Source organism: Balaenoptera borealis (genome assembly GCF_965194805.1).
Source record: "Balaenoptera borealis genome assembly, chromosome: 1".
Classification (NCBI taxonomy): Eukaryota; Metazoa; Chordata; class Mammalia; order Artiodactyla; family Balaenopteridae; genus Balaenoptera; species Balaenoptera borealis.
This window is the reverse complement of record NC_138860.1, coordinates 54,889,868-54,912,842: the sequence shown is the minus strand read 5'-3', so window position 1 is coordinate 54,912,842 and position 22,975 is coordinate 54,889,868. Positions and strand designations below refer to the sequence as shown.

Below are 22,975 nucleotides of genomic sequence, written 5' to 3'. Positions count from 1 at the left end.
TAGAGAAATGGAAATAAAAACAAAAATAAACAAATGGGACCTCATGAAACTTAAAAGCTTTTGCACAGCAAAGGAAACCATAAACAAGATGAAAAGACAACCCTCAGAATGGGAGAAAGTATTTGCAAATGAAGCAACTGACAAAGGATTAATCTCCAAAATTTACAAGCAGCTCATGCAGCTCAATATCAAAAAAACAAACAACCCAATCCAAAAATGGGCAGAAGATGTAAACAGACGTTTCCCCAAAGAAGATATACAGATTGCCAACAAACACATGAAAGAATGGTCAACATCATTAATCATTAGAGAAATGCAAATCAAAACTACAATGAGATATCATCTCACACTGGTCAGAATGGCCATCATCAAAAAAATCTACAAACAATAAATGCCAGAGAGGGTGTGGAGCAAAGGGAACCCTCTTGCACTATTGGTGGGAATGTAAATTGATACCGCCACTATAGAGAACAGTATGGAGGTTCCTTAAAAAACTAAAAATAGAACTACCATACAACCCAGCAATCCCACTACTGGGCATATACCCAGAGAAAACCATAACTCAAAAAGAATCATATACCACAATGTTCATTGCAGCTCTATTTACAATAGCCAGGACATGGAAGCAACCTAAGTGTCCATTGACAGATGAATGGATAAAGAAGATGTGGCACATATATACAATAGAATATTACTCCGCCATAAAAAGAAACGAAATTGAGTTATTTGTAGTAAGGTGGATGGACCTAGAGTCTGTCATACAGAGTGAAGTAAGTCACAAAGAGAAAAACAAATACCGTATGCTAACACATATATATGGAATCTAGAAAAAAAAAAATGGTCATGAAGAACCTAGGGGCAAGACGGAAATAAAGACGCAGACCTACTAGAGAATGGACTTGAGGATATGGGGAGGAGGAAGGGTAAGCTGGGACAAAGTGACAGAGTGGCATGGACATATATACATTACCATATGTAAAATAGATAGCTAGTGGGAAGCAGCCACATAGCACAGGGAGATCAGCTCGGTGCTTTGTGACCACCTGGAGGGGTGGGATAGGGAGGGTGGAGGGAGGGAGACGAAAGAGGGAGGGGATGTGGGGATATACGTGTATGTATAACTGATTCACTTTGTTATAAAGCAGAAACTAACACACCATTTTAAAGCAATTATACTCCAATAAAGATGTTAAACAAACAAAAAAAAAGATTACCTAAAACTTCAGTTCCTAAAACCCAAAACTATGAAAATCAAACACTTTTTGTAACTTTCTGAAGTGAAAACCTGACCTGAACAGATTCGATACCGTTTATCTCACTGACTGCTAACATGCATATGCCTCAATGCTGAAATATTAATGTGCTTGATTATGTGGAACCGCGTTTTACGCCTCCTCCAGTATATGTAATATATGGCATATGTACTGTGTTACCTTTCTAAATTGGGGAGGGAAGGGTATGGGGGCACAGACATAACACTACATAATGAAACACATCTGACTCTAAAGGTTTCCCAAAAAGGTTATGAAAACCTATATATCATACAAGCTTTGGATTTACTTCAGGAACGTAAGGGTAGTTCAATAATAAAATTATTGGGCTCCAGAGTACATATCTATGATCTTTAGGAAAAAGAGATTCAATTTATTCTTCAAAGAACAGAAGTTATCAGAGTATTTCAAATATCCAGGAAAAACTTCCCCCAACACCCTTTGTCCCCTTTTAATGGTAGATGGTTAGAAAGGGTTGTAGATATACAGTACATAGGAGGACTGTATGAACCTAATATTATGCTGCCTTTTAAAAGGTCTGTAATTCCATAATATTACTAAAGTTTAAAAAGAAAAGCAAAAGGGCAATTCATTTTAAAGTTTTCATTGTAAGAGCTTCCTCAGGGAGAAACTTACTGCTGGCAGATGTGAAAAGCAAATGTAATGGAAAATTTCTGAAAGATGGAACAGGTCTGAATCTACTGCTTTACTGCCTTTGGAAGTAAATAATTTGCTTGGTAGAATTTAAAAACAGAATAATAAGCTCGAAAGAAAAAGACTGACAAAACTCATTTGTCTCCAACAAAGCTAATAAAAGTCCCAGTTTGTTAGGCTAAGTGTTGCATTTGACTCCGTTATATTCTAACCACTTATCAATGAGTGGGAATAGTTATAATAGTTACAATTTAGTTATAATTCGCAGAGGAGAAATTTTTAATTATCAGATGATGTAATTGCCACAAATCTTAGTGTTACAAAAACCCAGGTCTCTGAAATCATCTCAGAAAAAAGGTTTTAAAAACAAAGAAAGCAGAGGAAGCATTCCAAAAATAGCAACAAAAGATTCAAAGGTAGAGGATCTGAATGGGAAAAATATACTGGAACTTGGGTAGGGGAGAGACAGTAAACAGCAGAAATAGAAAATGGTGACAGCACATGAAATTTTATGCTTGCATTCAATTATGCTTATATCTAAGCTAGGGTTACAATGTATAGCTTTGGTTTTCCCAGCCTCTTCCATCCCTGACCTCCCAGAATCAAGGTACACCTATAATAAGCAAAGGGGTGAAAAGTTTCCTACATGACTCTAACCTGAAAGCGCAAAAGGCCATAAGCAAGAGGGTCTAATCACAGTAATACGATTGGAATCAACAGGGAATGGTTGTTAAATACCAGTAATTTGCTTCCTTCCAAGAAACTTAATTTTAACTGTTTTGGCTCTCTCAAGCCCAGGAACATAACTCGAGGCATTTTTAAGACATTACAGAAGGATATGTAACTTTACAAAGTAGAGAGTAAAATAAATAGAAAATTTTACCCTATCTTCCCCAAAGATGAAATAAACTTAGGATAGTTATAAAACTTTAGTGTTGAATGTCAGAGCTTTCTTTTATGAAAAAGAAAATAAGTATATCTTACTCAGAGATTTTTAAAACATGTCAGTAATACAGACATATTCACTGCCCACTAAACCAGTATTTACGTATTTTTAAAGTATGATCCTCCAGGCCTACATGTGAATCTCAGGAACTCACCTCAGACCTAATGATCAGATTTTGGGGGTGGGGTTCAAAAATCTGCATGTCAAACAAGAGGTTTGGTTGACACTCATGCACATCGAAATCTGTCCTATTCACACCTCAGATTTCAGAATTAGAAAGGACTGGTAGTATCTTCACCAAGCAGTGACAATTACAGTTTATAACAAGAACCCAAAGATGTTTTTCAAAAATCCTAAAATACCTACTCATCAAACATAATTACTAAAGTTTTAAAGTTAAATGCATTTTGATTATTTTAATTACTGGAATCAAAAAGTCTATTTACACCACATTTTAAGCAGAATAATTAATTTGACAGCATAACTTATTTTCCGTCCTTTATATAACCATGTGAGCAGAGTTCTAGGGTCTGTCATATTCACAGCTGTATCTCCAGTGCCTAAAACTGTGTTTTATAAATGCCTGATACACCTCCAAAAACTGGCTGAGTGACTGAAGAATTCTTCAAATATTCTAAATAAAGGAAATTGAACTATTTCAAAAAAATTTTTCATTACTTGCTGCAATTCTATTACCTATCAAATTAATGAGAAACTACAGATGTATGAAGAGTACCCTTTACATTATTGCCAAGGAAATTTGTTTTCTGTGTTGTGTTTCTTTGTGTTTGTTCAAGTTGAAAATTCCATAAGATTCTTCAGTATCCTCCATCGCCTATGGCATCCTCTGCATGGTATAGGGTCAGAGTTAAGGCAAGTAATCCTCAGTACTCGCAACAATAAATGCAAGTGTAGCAGAGATTTCTTAAGATCTGTTCATAATCATCTAACCTTGGAAATACAAGTCCCCTATATACGAACCTTCAAGTTGCGAACTTTCAAAGATGCAAACATGTGTTCGCATGTCCAATCACATAAGTTAGTTCACGTGTCTGTCACGTGTCTGTGACAGTGTACACTGTCACACGCATGCCTCCTCTATAAGTGCTTGTGCTTTTGTGTACTTTACTGTACAGTACTATATAGAGTACAGTAGTACAGTATCTTTATTTCAAGCCCAGGATGTCCAGAAGCAATGGTAAAAGCAGTGGTGATGTAGCTGGTACTGCTAAGAATCACCAAGAGAGACAAGAGGAAGAAGAAGTAACTGAAGAACCGAAGAGATTCACGATACAGGAAATGGCAAGGGGATTTTCTGTGAGGAGGCACTGTTAGTTTTTGAGGCATAGGACCTGAATGTAGAACAGTACATGAAGGTTGCAGCTACCGTTCAGAATGCAATCCAGTGCTACCGTGTCATCTATGACGAGAAAAAAAGAGCCACTACCCAGACATCACTGGATTGTTTTTTCAAGAGAGTAGAGAGAATTGAATCCAGCAAGGAACCAGAACCTTTGCCATCAAACTCAGGAGTGAGCAGCTTGCCCTCCGACTCCTATTGCTGATGATCCTTCAGCTCTACCATCTCCCACCTCTTCTCCCTCCTCCAGTCAGTAACTCTTCTTGCCTGTTCCCTTGATGTCAGCCCCTGTATGCCAGGTGTTGTACTGTACTACTGTACTTTTCAAGGTACTGTACTATAAGATGAAAAATGTTTATTTTTTGTGTTTGTTTTTTATGTATTATTTGTGTGAAAAGTATTATAAACCTATTACAGTACAGTACTATATAGCCGATTGTGTTAGTTGGGTACCTAGGCTAACTTTGTTGGACTTAACGAACAAATTGGACTTACGAATGCTCTCTAGGAACGAAACTCGTTCGTATGTAGGAGACTTACTGTACGGAAAATAGTGTCAGACTGTGTATGGAGAATTTCCTATATTGTATAATTCCCCTCCTGGATAAAGGGAAATAAATGTTATATTAAAAACTCTTTAGGTTTATGTAGAAGATTTGTTTAAAATATATAATAAATTAGGGACAAATCTGTAAGGATTAGAGTTAGACTTGACGGTAAGAACATTTCAATTCCTAACGTTTTAAAAACAGTTATCTTAGGAAATGCCCCGGCAGTCCAGTGGTTAGGATTCCGCGTTTTCACTGCCAAGGGCCAGGGTTCGGTCCCTGGTTGGGAAACTAAGATCCCACAAGACACGCAATGTGGCCAAAAAATAAATAAATAAAAGACAATGAAATAAATAAATAGATAGATAGATAAATAAATAAATAAAAATTAAAATAAAATTTAAGAAGTTATCTTCCCAAGTAAAACAAAGCAGTTAAACCAATAATAATTGCCAAAAAGTACCAAAAACTTAAGCATTAATATGTGAAGAAGAAGCCATTAACACTGCTCTGGTCAGTGGTCATAATCCAGCCAAAGACCCAATATGCAATAACAGAGAAGATGGGTCCATTTTCATCCATTATACCAAAGAGCCATCCCTAACCACCAACCACCCTCTCCCCATCACACATTTTTTTTTTTTAATAAATTTATCTATTTATTTATTTATTTTTGGCTGTGCTGGGTCTTCGTTTCTGTGTGAGGGCTTTCTCTAGTTGTGGCAAGCGGGGGCCACTCTTCATTGCGGTGCGCGGGCCTCTCACTGTCTCGGGCTCTCTTGTTGCGGAGCACAGGCTCCAGGCGCGCAGGCTCAGTAGTTGTGGCTCACGGGCCCAGTCGCTCCGCGGCATGTGGGATCTTCCCAGACCAGGGCTCGAACCCGTGTGCCCCGCATTGGCAGGCAGATTCTCAACCACTGCGCCACCAAGGAAGCCCCACACATTTTTTTTTTAATGACTTGGGGGAGGGGGCATGTCACGGGGGTAAGTATAACTGCATAGAGCTGTGTGGGTGAGTTAAAGAGGAATTTCTTAACCTAGTCCAGGAGCCATTACACAATATCAAATTCCTTGAATTTTACTAGTTTATTCACTCAAATGATAAAATATACAAATTCAATTCACAAGGTACTAACTCACCATTATATTTATATATATATATATATATATATATATATATATATTCTTTATAATAGTTAAATACTTCTAACATCCATAAAGTGACCCCTTGCTTTTTCCTTCATTTTGATTCATCTGGACCTTTGGCAAAAATGACAGACACACAGGGACTTCCCTGGTGGCGCAGTGGTTAAGAATCCGCCTGCCAGTGCAGGGGACGTGGTTTTGAGCCCTGGTCTGGGAAGATCCCACATGCCGCAGAGCAACTAAGCCGTGTGCCACAACTACTGAGCCTGCGCTCTAGAGCCCGCGAGCCACACCTACTGAGCCCACGTGCCACAACTACTGAAGCCTGCACACCTAAGAGCCCGTGCTCCGTAACAAGGGAAGCCACCACAATGAGAAGCCCGCGCAGCACAACGAAGAGTAGCCCCCACTCACCGCAACTAGAGAAAGCCTGCACACAGCAACAAAGACCCAACGCAGCCAAAAATTAAAATTAGAATTAAAAAATTAAAAAATTTAAAAAAAAAAATAGAGAAAAGCTCACCCTTGGCTGGATTCTTGGGAGCAGCTGGGGTGGGGTGGGGTGGGATAGCTACTTAAGAGAGAAATCCAGGGGAATTCCCTGGTGGCACAGTGGTTAAAGAGCCCACCTGCCAATGCAGGGGACACGGGTTCGAGCCCTGTTCCAGGAGGATCCCACATGTCGCAGAGCAACTAGGCCCGTGCGCCACAACTGCTGAGCCTGTGCTCTAGAGCCCGCGAGCCACAACTACTGAGCCCACGTGCCACAACTACTGAAGCCCGCGTGCTCAGAGCCCGTGCTCCAAAACAGGAGGGGCCACCGCGGTGAGAGGTCTGTGCACCGCAACTAAGAGTGGTCCCAGCTCGCCACGACTGGAGAGAGCCCGCGCACAGCAACGAAGACCCAATGCAGCCAAAAATAAATAAATTTATTAAAAAAAAACAAAACAGAGAGGAATCCAGGAGGAGTTTCTAGGCAAAACACAATATAAGCAAAGGTACCTTAACATCCTGCTTGGGGAGTTAAATTCAATTCTAAAGCACAAAAATAGTAGGCAGGGTACACGGGATTATGGAAGGCCATGCAAAAGAGTTAGATCTAAACCAATTTACATGCAATGGAAAGTAACTGAACGATTTTAAGCAGGAAAGTAACATCAGATTTCTCACAATACACTGTAGAAGTATAATTAAAAGACCACTGCTCGACTCCATGAGATACTTGGGGTCTAAACAAGGCAGCAGGAAGAGAACTGACAGGATATGACAATTACAGCTAATCATGGTATACAGAAAACAAACTGACGGGCCATGGAAGCAACTTAAGTGTCCACTGACAGATGAATGGATAAAGAAGATGTGGCACATATATACAATGGAATATTACTCAACCATAAAATGAAACGAAGTTGAGTTATTTGCAGTGAGGGTGGATGGACCTAGAGTCTGTCATACAGAGTGAAGTAAGTCAGAAAGAGAAAAACAAATACCGTATGCTAACACATATATATGGAATCTAAAAAAATAAAGAAAATGGTTCTGATGAACCTAAGGGCAGGACAGGAATAAAGATGCAGAGGTAGAGAATGGACTTGAGGACACGGGGAGGGAGGAGGGTAAGCTGGGACAAAGTGAAAGAGTAGCATTGTCATATATACACTACCAAATGTAAAACAGGTAGCTAGTGGGAAGCAGCCACATAGCACAGGGAGATCAGCTCGGTGCTTTGTGACCACCTAGAGGGGTGGGATAGGCAGGGTGGGAGGGAGATGCAAGAGGGAGGGGATATGGGGATATATGTATGCATATGGCTGATTCACTTTGTTATACAGCAGAAACTAATACAACATTGTAAAGCAATCATACTCCAATAAAGATGATAAAAAAAAAAAAGAAAAGAAAACAAACTGATGGGGGGTGGTAAGAGTTATATGTCTTTTCTTTTTATTTTCATTAAATACATAAACCTGACCATAAACCCAAAATCTATCTAAGGGATTTAATGATCTTATTAAAAAGGTCCTCATTATAGAAAGAAAAAAAAAAAAAAGAATCCACAAAAAGTCTTTTTTTAAAGTAAACCAATTAAAAGAGAGACCAAAACATTACAGTGAGAAATAAAAAAAAAAATCTGTCTGGCATTTAAATAATGAAGCTAATAATTATGAGGGAAAAATTATAATTCAACTACATGCTATTTCTTAAAAATAAAAAAAAAAACTTAAATATTGATAGTATAACATAACATTCTTCCCATGTTTAATTTCACATCCAAATCTTAAGGGTCATTTCCCAAGAATATTTAAAGCCACATCATTTTCCCAAGTGTCTCTCTCAAACCTTGAGTGATAATCAAATCACTTGTTTCAAGAAAATATCAAAACACTCTTTTGAAGAAAATATCATGTTTGTCTATTTTCCCATCTTCAACTGTTAACCAGTCTCACCTCTGCCCAAATCTCATTTGACAATAGTGTTCCATACGATTTTAGCGATTCAACGAAGTTTTCATAGACATCATGAAATCCTCTATCTTTTATGAGATCAGCTATTTTACTTTACAATACAACCACTTTCCTTCTCTTCCACTGATAAAATCCTATAAAATCCAATAAAATTCCACCATTTCCTCTCTCCTGGACCCTTGCAATGTTCCTAATGTTCCTCCTAGCTTCCAATGGCAGGGGGTTGAGAGGGACACAGAAGCTCTATCCTCTACATGGGAACCCCAGCAAATATTTTAAAATCTAAAACAGATCCTACTCAAAACTCCCCCATGACTTTTTATTATCTCTTCACTTCATTCATGTGTCAGCTCTCTAATACATCTAATTTCCTTCCTAGGGTACTACCTACATGTTATGTACTACTACTATATTATATTTTTGCTTATTTAGCATCTGCCCCAACCTCCACACACACACCCCCCAAAAGGTAAGCTCCATAAAGGCAGGAAATTTGCCAGCTAGATTCAACACTTCAAACAGTGCCCAGTGCATCAGAGGCATTAAATAAACAGAGCCAGTTAAATGAATATAATACTATATTGTCAACAAGTTATTATAAGTCATCAATAAGATTAACAAAGACCTGGACACACAGACAGAAAGAAACACTACTGTTAAAGGCTGTGACAGAGAGTCATAGGACGATGAGAACCATCAGTTTATTAGAGAAGATTTTGTGGTATGACAACTTTTACTTGCCTGCATGCACTCACATAATAAATATTCCACTGACAAAGATTCCATGTATATCAGGAAGTGAATGTTAAGCTTAAAGATAATATCCCACAGCTGAGTCATTCCCAAGTGTTTCAAATAAAATAAAATAGGGACAAAAACAAGCTGAATTACACTGGTAAAGTGACCCCAGAATCACCTAGTACTCACGAGGATTCTCCATAAAATGGTTAATGAAAAATATCAAACATCCCAGGAATGTTCTTTAACTGAATATCCCTTGTGCCCCTTCCCCACATATTGCCCCAAACTAGATCTAAAATAGCTTTCCTGAACTGACACTGGCTCTGAAGGTGAGTGTAATCTCTAATACTGTCATTGGACTGCCTGATAATCCATGTGTTATCCTAAAACTATCTGTCTGAAAAGCTTACATTAGACCACTATCCTAAATGGATTAGCAAGTTAAAAACATGTAAAATTGCTCTTGCTTTGAACACAACAAAAAAGTTCAAATTCAAATTTTAGGTAGTAGATATTTCAAACAGAACTTCAGAGCTATATAGGGACCACAGACATTCACTATATTTCACAAAAACTTACTGAAGGAGGCCAGTCACTACTGCTACTCTAAAACCTAGGGGAACAGTCACGAGCAAGACAAATGTAATTCCTGCTCTAATAGAGGGTACAGAAGGGAAGACAAATTAATAATGGGGAGTTATAAAGAAAATACCAGGGATATCTAAACTAATAGATCTATCTAATGGCCTCATTTTAAATCTGGGGAACGAGATCTGCAAGAAAATTCAACCGGTTAGTGGAAAAATTAAAGGTATTAGTTTATCTAATTCTTCCCTAATATTACCATTTCATGTTCTCCAATTATAGATTTTTAATGTCATCTGATTTTAATTCAAAAAGTATTTAAAGCTGCCATTATTTTAAGAAATCCACCAAACTTTTAATCCAAAAGTGAATTCACAGTATTATAATATTCTACTCACTAACTGTCCCTGGCATGAAAATTCAAAGCATTAAGGAAACAGGCTATCTCAATCTCATTTCTAGATCATGACCTAAGTAATTTCTCAGGGGTTTTGTACATTACATGGAAAAGGCTCCCAAGGACTAATACCATATGTGCACTCTGCAACATAAATCCTAAGCAATTACAAGTTTCAAGCTTTGTACCTGTGTGATGGAGAAGGAGCTTCAAATTGAGGCACTGTGCTATCCTCACTGACAGGAGAGTATAAGCCGCTCATTTCCTGGAAGCACAATTATTAGAGTTATAGACACTCCAAAGAGAAGACGTATAAATCAAAAGGAGTTATGATATTATATTCCTTTCCAATCCCAGGTTTTATCAGTCCCTTTTTGCCTCAACACCCAAATTTCTCAAGGCTTCCTTTCCACAGAGTACAAAAGCAAGGATATCTGAAAGTTAAGAGACAAGCTTTTTCTATGATACACATTCTTAAAGAACCAGAAACACTTTAATAAATATTCATCACTAATGAAGCTACCGAATGCAGAAAAAGACAAATGTAAATAATTTGAATGAGTTGTACAGTACACTATGTGAACAGTGAACTAGCTAATCATTAATCCAGGTGAGACCCTATTGATAAATATTAAGATAAATATGACAGTATGGCAACTGGATCATTAGGTTCAACTCTCCAAAGTACAGAAAAACAGGATATGTCAGTCTCTACTTTAAAAATATTCTCTGCAAATATTAAGTAGCATTCCTCTTGATTCAAATATTAGCTTTCTAGTAAACAATGGATTGAACTCTAACTTTGATCATTAACTAGAGGAAAAGGCCTCCTAATAAACTATTACTGCATAAATTATGACTGTGACTTTCTATACAATGGAGACCAATCTCATAAATTTAATGCAGCAATTTAAAGGAAAAGCAAAAATTTCATGAAATTGAAAAATTACTAGAGACGTGAGAAATTCTTGATATCTTACTTCCACTCTTTTGATATCCTCTTCCAAAACACTTAACTCCTTCTGAATCTGCTCCAGTTGCTGTAGATTAGAGAGGAGGAAATAAAAAGCCTAAACCAAACCACAAAAGCATCACCACAATCATAAAATAACTTAACGTTTACAAAATGATTTCTAGGAAAATGTGCACTAATGGTTGTCAGGGTGAAAACTGCAGACAAAAAAGTGCTGTAAGTTCCTATGTTAAAAAGTAAACGTAAAGACTTAATATTTAAGAAAACAGTATTTTCTTTAATACAAGGATTGGCTTTATAATAAAAATATTAAAGATGAACAACAATGACAATATGACTTAATAAAAACAGAAGACATCCGAAGAATTTTCAAATTACCTCATTTAATTGTCAGCAATTAATGTCAGCATGTCAGTTAACCCCATTTTAAAAATAAAAATAAGTCTCAGAGATTAAATTCTACCACCCCAAAGCAATCACAAGTTAGCCTCTTAAGCACTTTTTAAAACATATTTAAGATAATGTTCTATCTTTGATATCTTACCTACTGCACCATAACCTTTCTCCACGGCATTAAAATGCAAACATTTTAATTGTTGCATCACATTCAACAATATATTTAACCATCAGAGATTTAAGTTGTTTGCAAACTATCATAAGTAATTCTGGAACATATGAGTCTGCATTTCAAATTTCACTGATTATTAAAAATGAAATTATTCAATCAAAAGAAATAGTCAGCAAATCTTCACTGCATAAAACAAAACTGCTTTTCAGAAACACTATCAAATTTAAATTTCTATCATTATTACGTATAAGTGGCTGTCGTAATCTAACCCAAATATATTGAGCCAATTTTTAAAATGTAAAATAACAATAATGAATACTTATGTAATATTTATTGCCAGGTGTGAAATAGGAACTACTACACAGGAAAATGAAGCACAGAAAGGTTAAGTGACTTGTCCAAGATTATTCAGCAAATACATGGCAGACAAACAGATTTTTAAGCGCCTTTTCTTCTGTGGCAATACATACATAGTTGGTAACATATTCATTCAAATATTTGCCAATCCTAAGCCTTTTGCTAAGCACTGTGAAGAACAGGATTTAGAAAACTCTAGCCCTTGCCCTCATGGAACTCAGTCTAGGGAAGATGGCAAAAAGTAAACCAACAGTTGAAATATCATAGAAAACATTATGATGCTATTATGTACAAAGAATTAAAGGTACACAGACTGCCCCTAACCTACATGGAAAACTTGGGGAGAGGGAAAAGGCAACTGGATAACTGAAATAGGATCTGAAATTAAATGAAATGCTGAGCCTTGAAGGACTAACAGTCATTTGCCAGGTGGAAAAAAAGTGGGAAAAGACAGAATAAACAGAGTAAATAATAATACACACAAAGACCTAAAAGCTATGAGAAAGAGAAATAATAAATCTGAATTTATGACAATGAATGAAATCACCCAATGTCAATCAGTATAGTCAGAAGAGATGAGAACAAAAACTGGGTGTAGGGAACACCAACGGTTAAGAGATAGGCAAAGGAAGAAGGAGCAGCTCTATGTCAACCATCAATAAGGGCAAGGGCAAAAGCCAGGAGAAAAGACAGCACAGTATCACAGAAACCATGGAGGGGACAGGGGGAGGGGGTTAAAAAAAAAAGTGATTAGCATTGTCAAATTCTTTCAATTCTTCCATCTACTTTAATAAACTTTACTCCACCCTAAAATTTTTCACACCATACTCCTAACTTAACTGAAACCTTGCTCTCCCTCAAGGACACAGTCTGCCTTGGAACTCTTTCAAATAAAAGTTGGTCAAGTGATAAATTCTCTCATGCCCCAGACTAGATGGGGACTTCCACTTCTACTGCATTCAATGGCCATTCCCAATAATTAGTCTTCCACTCTAACATAAAAAACACTCTGGTCTGGCTCAGTCCAAGCAGCCAAATCACTGTCAACAGATCTAAGACATCTACAAATATCCCAGTTATTTCCTATCATCACTAAATCCTTTTGCCTTTTGGTCCATAGCCATTTTCGACTCCACTGATCCTAACCTCTAATTCAGCAAAACATCCCATGGTCACCCCTTAACTTTTTTCATTTAATTAGCTTGAAATGCTCCACTGCTGAAATCCTTATTTAAACAAATGCTGACGGGGTCTTTAGTATGATTGTTTTCAAAACACATTTAAAGAGAAGGATGAAAGTAAACATCTAAAATATCAACATCCAGAGACAGCCAATATCACTTATGATACAGAATACATATTTAAGATCAAATTAACAATTTTCATTCCACTTCTGCAATTGAAGTACCAAGAAAAAAAATCCAGTATCACCTGAAGTCTCAAAATACTAAATGCTAATGCCCAACCTTCTGAAGATAATGTCCCATCCTTCCAGTGCCCCAAAGCTTTGCTGAATAATACATCCATTACTATATATGAAGGCCGTATATTAGATGAACTACATAAAACTACCAATGTTCAAACAATTTTTACTTCCAAAAGCAGCAATTTCATATGGTTCAATTTAAAATAAAACAACCAAGGTACAAGGGCTGCCCTAATAAATACATAGGTATAGTGTATCGATAAAATGATGTAACCTACTTATGTGAAAAAGTCTGAAAAGGTGTCAAGACAAGAAATTTTTTCTTAAATTTCAGAGAATGGAAACTATTTAGAGAGCACATGTTAAATGAGGTGTTTACATTTCAAGACGAAATTCTGAAAAAGTTTAAAGCTCTAAATTATTAAGACATTGTGTTATTCTGATTTATAATAAGAAATACAGCCTCCTGTAGGGCCTCCAGATGGGGATTGGTTGTTAGGGGAACCAGCCATGTGATTAGAGGGTTGGAACTTTCAGCCCCACCTTCTAACATCCAGAGAAGAGAGAGGGGCTGGAGACTGAGTTGAATCAACAATGGCCGATCAATCATGTCCATGGAATGAAGCCTCCATAAAAAACACTAACTTAAGGGGTTCAAAGGGCTTCTGGGTTGGTGAACATGTAGGTTGGTGAGCACATGGAGATGCTTGGAGACTGGCACATCTGGAGAGGGTATGGAAGCTCCATGCCCCCTGAGTTGTATCCTTTCACCATAAACTGGTACTCTAGTAAGTAAACTATTCTCCTAAGTTATGTGACCCATTCTAGCAAATTATCAAACCTAAGGAGGCAGACATGGGAACTACCAATTTAGAGCCAGTAGGTCAGATGCACATGTGACTTTCTGGACTTGCAATTATCATCTGAAGGGGCAGCTCAGTCTTGTGGGACTGAGTCCTTAACCAGTGGAATCTGGGGCTAACTCCAGGTAGACAGTGTTAGATAGAACTGAACTGAATTGAATTGAACTGTAGGACACTCAGTTGGTGTCCAAAGAGAACTGGAAAATTGGTGTGGGAAATGACCTACACATTTGGTGGCCAGAAATATGGAGAGTGGTGATGAATAATGAAAACAAGTGTTCCCCTTTCAGGCATCAATATAAGACATTATAGTACGAGGAAATAGAAGAAAGACAAAGGATAACCATTTTAAAAAACAGAAAGAAAATTGGGTTAACTTCACTCTGCAAATATGTTTCATAAGCCAGAGAGGCAGAATCTAGAATAAAAGCATGAATCAGGGTCCAAGAATGTTTTGGAGATATATGAAGGAAGTCCATAAAGCTGAACTGTCATTATCTAAATGAAATTGATCACAAATTGGGAATGATAATAGACAAACCTCTGGATCAAATCTGCCTTCACACTATTACGAGTTTGGGGGCTACTAAAAATAATAATAATAAATACATAAGATGGAGAAATGCTACTTGAGAGCACAGTCTTAAGCCATCAAGCACTCTCTTAACACAGCACACTGTACCAAAACCCAAAGAAAATTTTTTAAAAATTTAAATTTAAAAAGTGAAGAAAGTCTCAGAATTCCTTAAGACTAAAACATAAAAGAATTCAAAAATAGAGCCCCCTTTTATTGACATTAGCTTTGGTGCAGGTAGGTATCATTGGCACTCATTTATTTGACCATCACTATGATTTGATAAAAATATGTTTAAGTATTAAATTCAGTATTTTGTTTTTTAGAGCTAATATAATTAGAATACATTATGGCTGCCAAGACTTCTTCAATTATCTGACATATTCAAAACTGAACAGAAGAATACTGATATACATTCAGAAAAAAAATTGGTTAAAAAAAGAGTAGCAAAATTAATATATGGATATAAAAACAAGAAAGCACTAAAAAAAAATTAAAAAAAAAAGAAAGCACTGTACACTGATTAGATCATCCAACACCCAAAACACCGACAACACCAAAAGCTGATGAACATGTGTGGCAACAAGAACTCTCATTTATTCTTGGTAGGAATGAAAAATTGTACAGCCACTCTGGAAGACAGTTTGGCAGTTTCTTAAAAAATTAAACATACTCTTATCGTATGATACAATATTACACTCCTTGGTATTTACCCGAAGGAGTTGAAAACTTAAGATTCCCAAAAAAAACATTGATAGCAGCTATATTCATAAGACCAACACTTGAAACAACCAAGATGTCCTTCAGAAAATGAATGGATAAATAGTGGTACATCCAGACAATGGAATAATATTCAGTGCTAAGAAGAAATGAGCTTTCAATCCATGAAAAGACATGGAGGAAACTTAAATGCATATTACTACAGTGTGTATGGGAAATCTCTGTAGCTTCCTTTCAATTCTGTGAACTTAAAACTGCTCTAAAAAACAAAGTCTTTAAAAATATATAAATATAGTCAAGTAACCCTTAAAGAAAAAATATAAGAACAAAAAAAGAGAAAAGAAACATAAAACAAATAATAAAATGGCAGGCTTAAACTCTAAATTTACATTAAATGTAAATGGTCTAAATACAAAATTCTAAGACTGCTGAGTCAGGTGAAGTGAATGAAAAACCTCTGCTGTCTATAAGAAAATCACCTCAAATAAGTTAAGTGATATAACAAGGAACCAAAGACTCAGTAAGGATGCAAAAAATTCTCACCATACATTTAACAAACTTTACACCACACCATGCAACTGCAGGAAACACATTCTTTTCAAGCACAAATATTTCAAAATTTAATGAACTAACGGGTGATAATGCAAATATCATATTAAGAAAAACACTAATTATTTTCTGATAACAATGCAATTATAACAGAAATCCATAATTAAAAAAAAAAGAAAATCCCCACATCCAAGTAATGAGTTTATCTCTAAATAACCCACATGCCTAAGAAAAACTATAATGAAAATTAGAAACCATTTTGAACTAAGGAATAACAAACAAAATGCCATATCATAATTATTAGATGCAACTAAAAGAAAAATTGTGGCCTCAAATGCCTATACTAGAAAAAAGTGTGCCTACTAATATGTATATCCAAATTAACAAATTAGAAAAGAAACAACAAAATAAAACCAAAGAAAGTAGAAGGATGGAAACTGTAATATAAAGAGGGTATTAATAAAATGGAAAACAAAATAGAGACTATAAAACTGAAAGTTAGTTCCCAGATAAAACTCAAAATTGTTACATTTCTGGCAAGAACTGATCAAGAAGAAAGAGAGAAATGCACAGCACCAATAAGCAGAGTCAGGAATGAAAGACATCACTAAAAACTCTGGGGACATTAAAAACTTAGTATTAAGACCAAGCTAATACCAATAAATTTGGAAATTTAGATGAAAGAGACAACACTTAGAAAAAGTATAACATGTCAAAAATGGTATGTAAAACAAAAATCTGAATAAGCAGTAACTGAATCAATACTTAAAAAGCTTCTGCAAACAACAGGTCCAGATAGCTTCTCCAGCAAAATCCTTAAACATTCAGCAAAGACATCCATCCTAGATTCTACAAATTCTTCCAGAAAATAGAAGAAGAGGGTACATTCCTCAACTCATTTGATAAAACTATCTTTATAACAAAATTGGACAAGATCAGTGTAAAAAAAAAATTAAAGAACAACCTCATTAATGAATACAGATGCAATAAGGAAGGCAAGTAGAGCAAACAACTGTCCTGGTGGGGTTTCTAGAATGCAGAACATTCAGTGATAAAACTAGGATACTCTTGGGAAAATCAGGACAGTTGGTCACCCTAGGTGCAAAGTTGATTGATTTTTTAATGTCAAACCAACGTAATTATCCAGTTTAACATAATGAAAAATAAATATCATCTCAACTGCACAAAAATTTTGGAGAATACTCAACCCCCACTTACAATTTAGAAAAAAAAATCCTCTTAGGAAACTGGGAATAGAAACTTAGCTCCTTGAATGATAAAAAAAATAGCTACCAAAAACCTACAGAAAACATCATACCTAATGGTGACACGTCGAAAGCTTTCACTTTGAGATCAGCACCAAGACTAGGATGCCCCGCTATCACCACTTCTATTCATCATTGTACCGGATGTCCTAGCCAGCAGAGTAAGACAAGAAAAATAAATAAAGGATATAAGGATCATAAAGAAAGAAACTAAACTGTTATTATTTGCAGATGATGATGTGTACACAGAAAACATAAAATAATCTACAAATAAATTATTAGAATTAATGATTTTAACAAGGTTGCTGGATACCAAAAAAAGTGTCAAAATCAACTGCATTTCTATATACCAGCAATGAATAATAAGAAACTGAAATTAAAGACACAGACATCACTTACAATAGCACAAAAATGATTGAAGACCTAAGAACAACTTTAAAATAAAGATGTGTAAGAATAATACCCTGAAAAACATCAAAATTTTGAAGGACATTCTTAAGGACCTAGATATACAGAGAGAAATACCATGTTCAAAGGCTAGAGGACTCAATATTGTAAAGATACTCTACCAAATTCATCTATGGAATCAAAGTAATCCCAATAAAAATCACAGCAGTGTACCATGGAAATGTATCAGCTGGTTCTAATATTTATAGAGAAATACAAAGAGCCATGAATAGCTGAGACTTTCCTAAAAAAGAATAGTAACTTACTTTAACGTTCTAGTATTTAATACAATGCGGTATTGCCAAAAAGATAGACAGACCAGTGGAGCAGAAGAGAGCCTAGAAACAGACCCACACATGTATGGACACATGATGTATGACAGATGTGGTATTCCAAAGCAATGGGAAAAGGATGGACTTTTTCATTAAGGATGCTTGGACATCTGGACACCCATATGAAAAATTCCCAAGTAGATTACAGATGCGAGTATGAAAAATAAAAGGTAAAGATTCAAGTAGGTAATACAGCAAAATGTCTTCATGACCTCAGGTGGAGAAGAATTCTTTACCTAACATAAAAGGTACTAATTATAACAGGAAAGACTAATAAATTTGACTCTATTATAGACAGAAACTTCTGCTTATCAAATGACATCATTAAAACAATGGAAAAAGGAGCCCAATTAGAGGGGAAAAAGATCTGCTATAGATAAGTAGATAGAGAGATAGATAGATAGATAGATAGAACAAAGAACTTTTATCTAGAATATATAGACAATAAACCAATAAGAAAATCAACTAAATAGAAAAGATGCACAAAGCTTTAAACAAGTACTTCACACATACACAAAAATCCCAATGGCCAATTCATAGTACTGTGTACTCAACCTCACTGGTCTCAGGGAAATGCAACTTAAAACCACAAAAAGATAGCAATACATATCCTAAGATTTGCTAAACTGAAAAAAGTCTATTGACACCAAGTACTGGCAAGAATATAGTGCAATAGGAACATTCCTACAATGCCTGTAGGAAGAGTAACCAATACAACTGCTCAGGCATTGTTTGGCATTATCTATTAAATTAGAAGATGTACATATCCTATGACTCATTAATTCCACTTCTACATATGTAGCATAGAGAGATATATGCCAATATATACCTGGATAAATATATAAGATAGTAAATAACATTGTAAACAGCTCAAAACCAAAAACAACTCACAAGTCCATCAACAACAAAAATGGGGTGTATTCATTTAATAGAATACTATACAACAACAAAAATGAATCAATTATAGCCATATACAACAATAGGGATGAATCTTAACACTGAGCCAAAGACAAGAACAAAACATTATATAATGCAGAAGTGCATTTATATTAGTTCAAAAGAAGAGACTTATAAATACTTAGGGATCAAAACAATAAAGAAAAACAGAGAGGTGATTACCATAAATATCAGAATATTGACTACCTAATGGGCAAGGGAGAAGGCTATAATCTGGAAAGGGTAGGGAGGGAGCTTCAGGAGGCCTAGCAAAAATCTATTGTTTAATCAGGATGATGGTTACATGGATGATCACTCTACTATGAATCTCTAAACTGTAAATTCGTTTTACGAAGTTTTCTGTGCTTTATTTCATATAAAAACATTGTAAAATGCAATTCTTTCAAATATTCAAAATAAAATTCCAAACAAAACCAAAAGGAAACCAAGACTCATCAAAACTGTCCTATTACAATGAATTAAACAGGTACCACAAATGTCCAAAAGTATATTTTAAAATTAAATCGTATGAAATATAAGACAATTGTTCAAATGTTGGTACAAATTTGCACAGAGGAGACTGGCTTTTACATGGAACCCAAAGCCCTTTTGTTCAATCTGACCATGAAGAAAGAATAACATGTTCATTTAAAAACATATATTTATTAAGTGCTGTGGTAGGCTGGCTCTAAGAAAGCCTCCAAAGATTCCCACCTCAGAATTCACACCCTTGTGTAATTCCCTCTCTTTGTGTAGGCTGGACCCAAAGATTTGCTTCTAATGGAAAAAACAGAACACTTGTTGAGATGTAACTTTCAAGATTAATCTACAAAAAGCATGTGACTGCTGTCTTCAAAACCCTCTCTTGCTCCCTCTGAGGTAAGTCAGCTGCCACACAGTAAGTTATCCTATGGAGAAGCCCATGTGGTAAGAATATGGTATCTCTTTCCAACAGCCAACAAGTGAACTTGGAAGCATTCCTATCCCAGTCGAACCTTAAGATAACTGCTGCCCTGGCCAACATCTGGAGCGTAGCTTGGTGAGAAACCCTGAGCAAAGGCACTCAGTTACTCTGCACCAAGATTCCTGACACAATATATTAAATGATGTTTTTAAGCCATTAAATTTTAGGGTAACTTGTTACACAGCAATAGATAACTAATGAAAATGCCTACTATGTGCCTTGCACATTCCTTTCTCTTAATATTCAAAGGAGAGTCAAGGAAAAAAATAAATCACAAATAAAAATTAAATGTAGGATTCTAACAGCAAGATGTGACATTGGAACAAATACGTATGTTAAATCTGAAAAGCAGATTCTTAGTCTTGGTTTAGACTCATCATAACCGCAATTAAAAGTCAAGCATAAAATCACAAAGTTAATTTTCAAAGTCTGAATGTTAATCTTAGGAAAAAAAAAATCAGAAGCAGTAGTTTGTCTCCTGGTCAGTCTGTATTTTGCTTGAATAAGTTCAAGTATAAATTATACTACAGGAGATAAGACCTTTAACAACCATATTCACTTTGAGGATTAAACACACAAATATATACTTCATAATATATGCAAAAAAAATAACCACTCACTTCATTCTGTCTGTACTAAATCATGAGGTATTAATCAACTACATTTTCTAGACTGAAGTTTACTATTTCCAAATCTCTAGTGTACCTGACTCCAATCACGGAAAAATTTATGTAATTTAATCAAAGTAACTGGTAAGTTTTTAAGTCTGTTAACCTAGCTCCAAATTTTCGAAGTTTTAAAACTTTGTTAACCTAGCTCCTCAGAGTCCCTTGCGTAGTTAAACCTGAAATACTCAGAATCACTCAATTATGGATACACTAAAAACAAGAAAACCAAAATGTATTAATAACAGTATAATCATTGCATATTAAGAGGCACCAATATCCAGAAGTACTTGGAACCAGTATGTTTCTTGGTTAAATTGCCTACCATAAGAAAATATGATCCAAGAGAGAAAAGAAATCCATCATTCACAAGGATCTTATAAGATTCAAACTAAACTCAAGCTAAAAAATTCTAAAGCACAATTAACCCAGACATAATAACAAAAATATAGGAACACTGATACTAAGGGCCATATGATCAAAGGCAATATCATAGAAGGAGATATTGGAGGCCACCAGCCACCACATCAGAGAGAGGACAAATTAATATAACAAGGAAGAGCTATCGTTGGGAAACATTCTCCATTGATCTCTCCCATTTCTGCACATCTTTTGATAACTTTTGTTCCAAATTATCTTTTCAAGGATGTTTGTTTAGTGAACACCCTGGCAAGACAGAAATAGTGACTTCCTCCAGGAGAGAGGGCAGATTTGTTTTCTGATCAATAAAATAAAAATAGTGTCTCCCTGCAGGGCAAAGACTGAACAGATTTGCTAGTAGACCCCTTTAAAAGACTGGGGTATCCTAAGTTCAAGGTTCTTTGGTTGTAATATATATCCATTGTATATGCAGAATCTACCAAGGCCCATCTCTAAACCGCCCCTGAGGGACTTGCAGGTCACGAAGCTGATGCTGCCAGATATGCCATGAGTAATCAAGGCTTTATTTCCAACCCAGAAGTCTCATGTCTTCTGCCAGCATCTACGAAACTGTGGCGGGCTAACTTGTCAGCTTGCTAGTAAAAGTCCCAGAACGTTCATAGTTGTTTATTTTATAGTTATATGCTGCATCCTTCTTACCTGAGACAATTTCAAATCTAAATATATTGCAAGCATTAACAGACACTAGAGAAGTGTGAAAAACCTCAGAGGCTAATGAAAACCTTAAATAATTCAGATCATACATAGTGATCAGCCATTTCATTTAACCCCCCAGATATCCGTATGTTTGGACTGTTCACTTAACTGATTCATTATCAGATAATTTCCTATGTACCAAATCTCACTCGATGAGTTCAAAGACTAAGGTAAAAAGAACCACATAAAACTAATGCAAAACAATTTCACATTCTGTTTTGAAAGGAGAGAAGGTATGTACGGAATATAAAAAATTATCACTTTTCCAAAGAATTTGCTATAGCAAAGACGGTTGAGTGTACATACTGAATTAATAATTTTGTTTCCGTATGCTATAAAATGTTCAGCTTTGTTACTCAAAGTGTGGTCCACGGACCAATAGCATCATCACCTGGAGCTTGCTAGAAATGCAGATTATCAGGCTCAAACACACACCCTCTTAATCAGAACTTGGATTCTAAGAAGATCCTCAGGTGATTCTTATGCAAATTGAAGTTAAAGTACCCACCAAAATAATAAAATTAAAAATCAAGAAGAATATATAAAATTCATACTGAAGATAATTTTTAATAGACACTAAAACATTAAAATCACAACTGCTACCTCAGCAAAAGTTAAAGAAAAATACAATCATAAACCAGGTAAAGAACATTTAGCTATCAACACTAGCATAACACAGAAAAATCCAATCTGAACAAAGAAAAAGTTAAAAACAGACATCATGAATAGTCCAAAAAAAGGAGAAATATCAAACTAAGATAATGTAAAGTTCTGGCAATGCACACTTAAAGTACTTCATCAAAATAAGTTCTCATCTTTTTATTTTCAAAAATAATAAAGATGGCCTGGAACCTAACAAATATGGTTATATTTTTTTGAGTAAAAAATGTCCTAATTAGACAACTGAAAGTAAAAATGTAACAGTTGGGAATTTAAATATAAAACAGTTTTCAAAGTTATTTTAGCATGCTACCAAGAACACAGGATTTTGCCTTTCATTTTCTCGTATTTTATACTATTGTGAAATGACTGAGGAATCTTAAATGTTAAATTAGGACATTCTGTTATAAAATTATTAATAAAAAG

General features: G+C 35.6%; 1 protein-coding gene across 4 annotated transcripts in view; it reads right to left on the bottom strand.

Moving 5' to 3' along the window:
• COP1 (COP1 E3 ubiquitin ligase) overlaps positions 1-22,975 on the bottom strand; it is a 268,642-nt gene that overhangs the window by 180,519 nt on the left and 65,148 nt on the right. For 3 of the 4 annotated variants that reach the window (XM_082385645.1, XM_082385644.1, XM_082385643.1), the window contains 2 exons: positions 11,094-11,153; positions 10,302-10,378 (listed from right to left, as the gene is read on the bottom strand). The exons of the other annotated variant lie outside the window; for it this stretch is intronic. In XM_082385645.1, the coding sequence (XP_082241771.1) occupies positions 10,302-10,378; positions 11,094-11,153 (137 nt within the window). The remainder of the gene's footprint in view (positions 1-10,301; positions 10,379-11,093; positions 11,154-22,975) is intronic. 4 annotated transcript variants of the gene reach the window in all.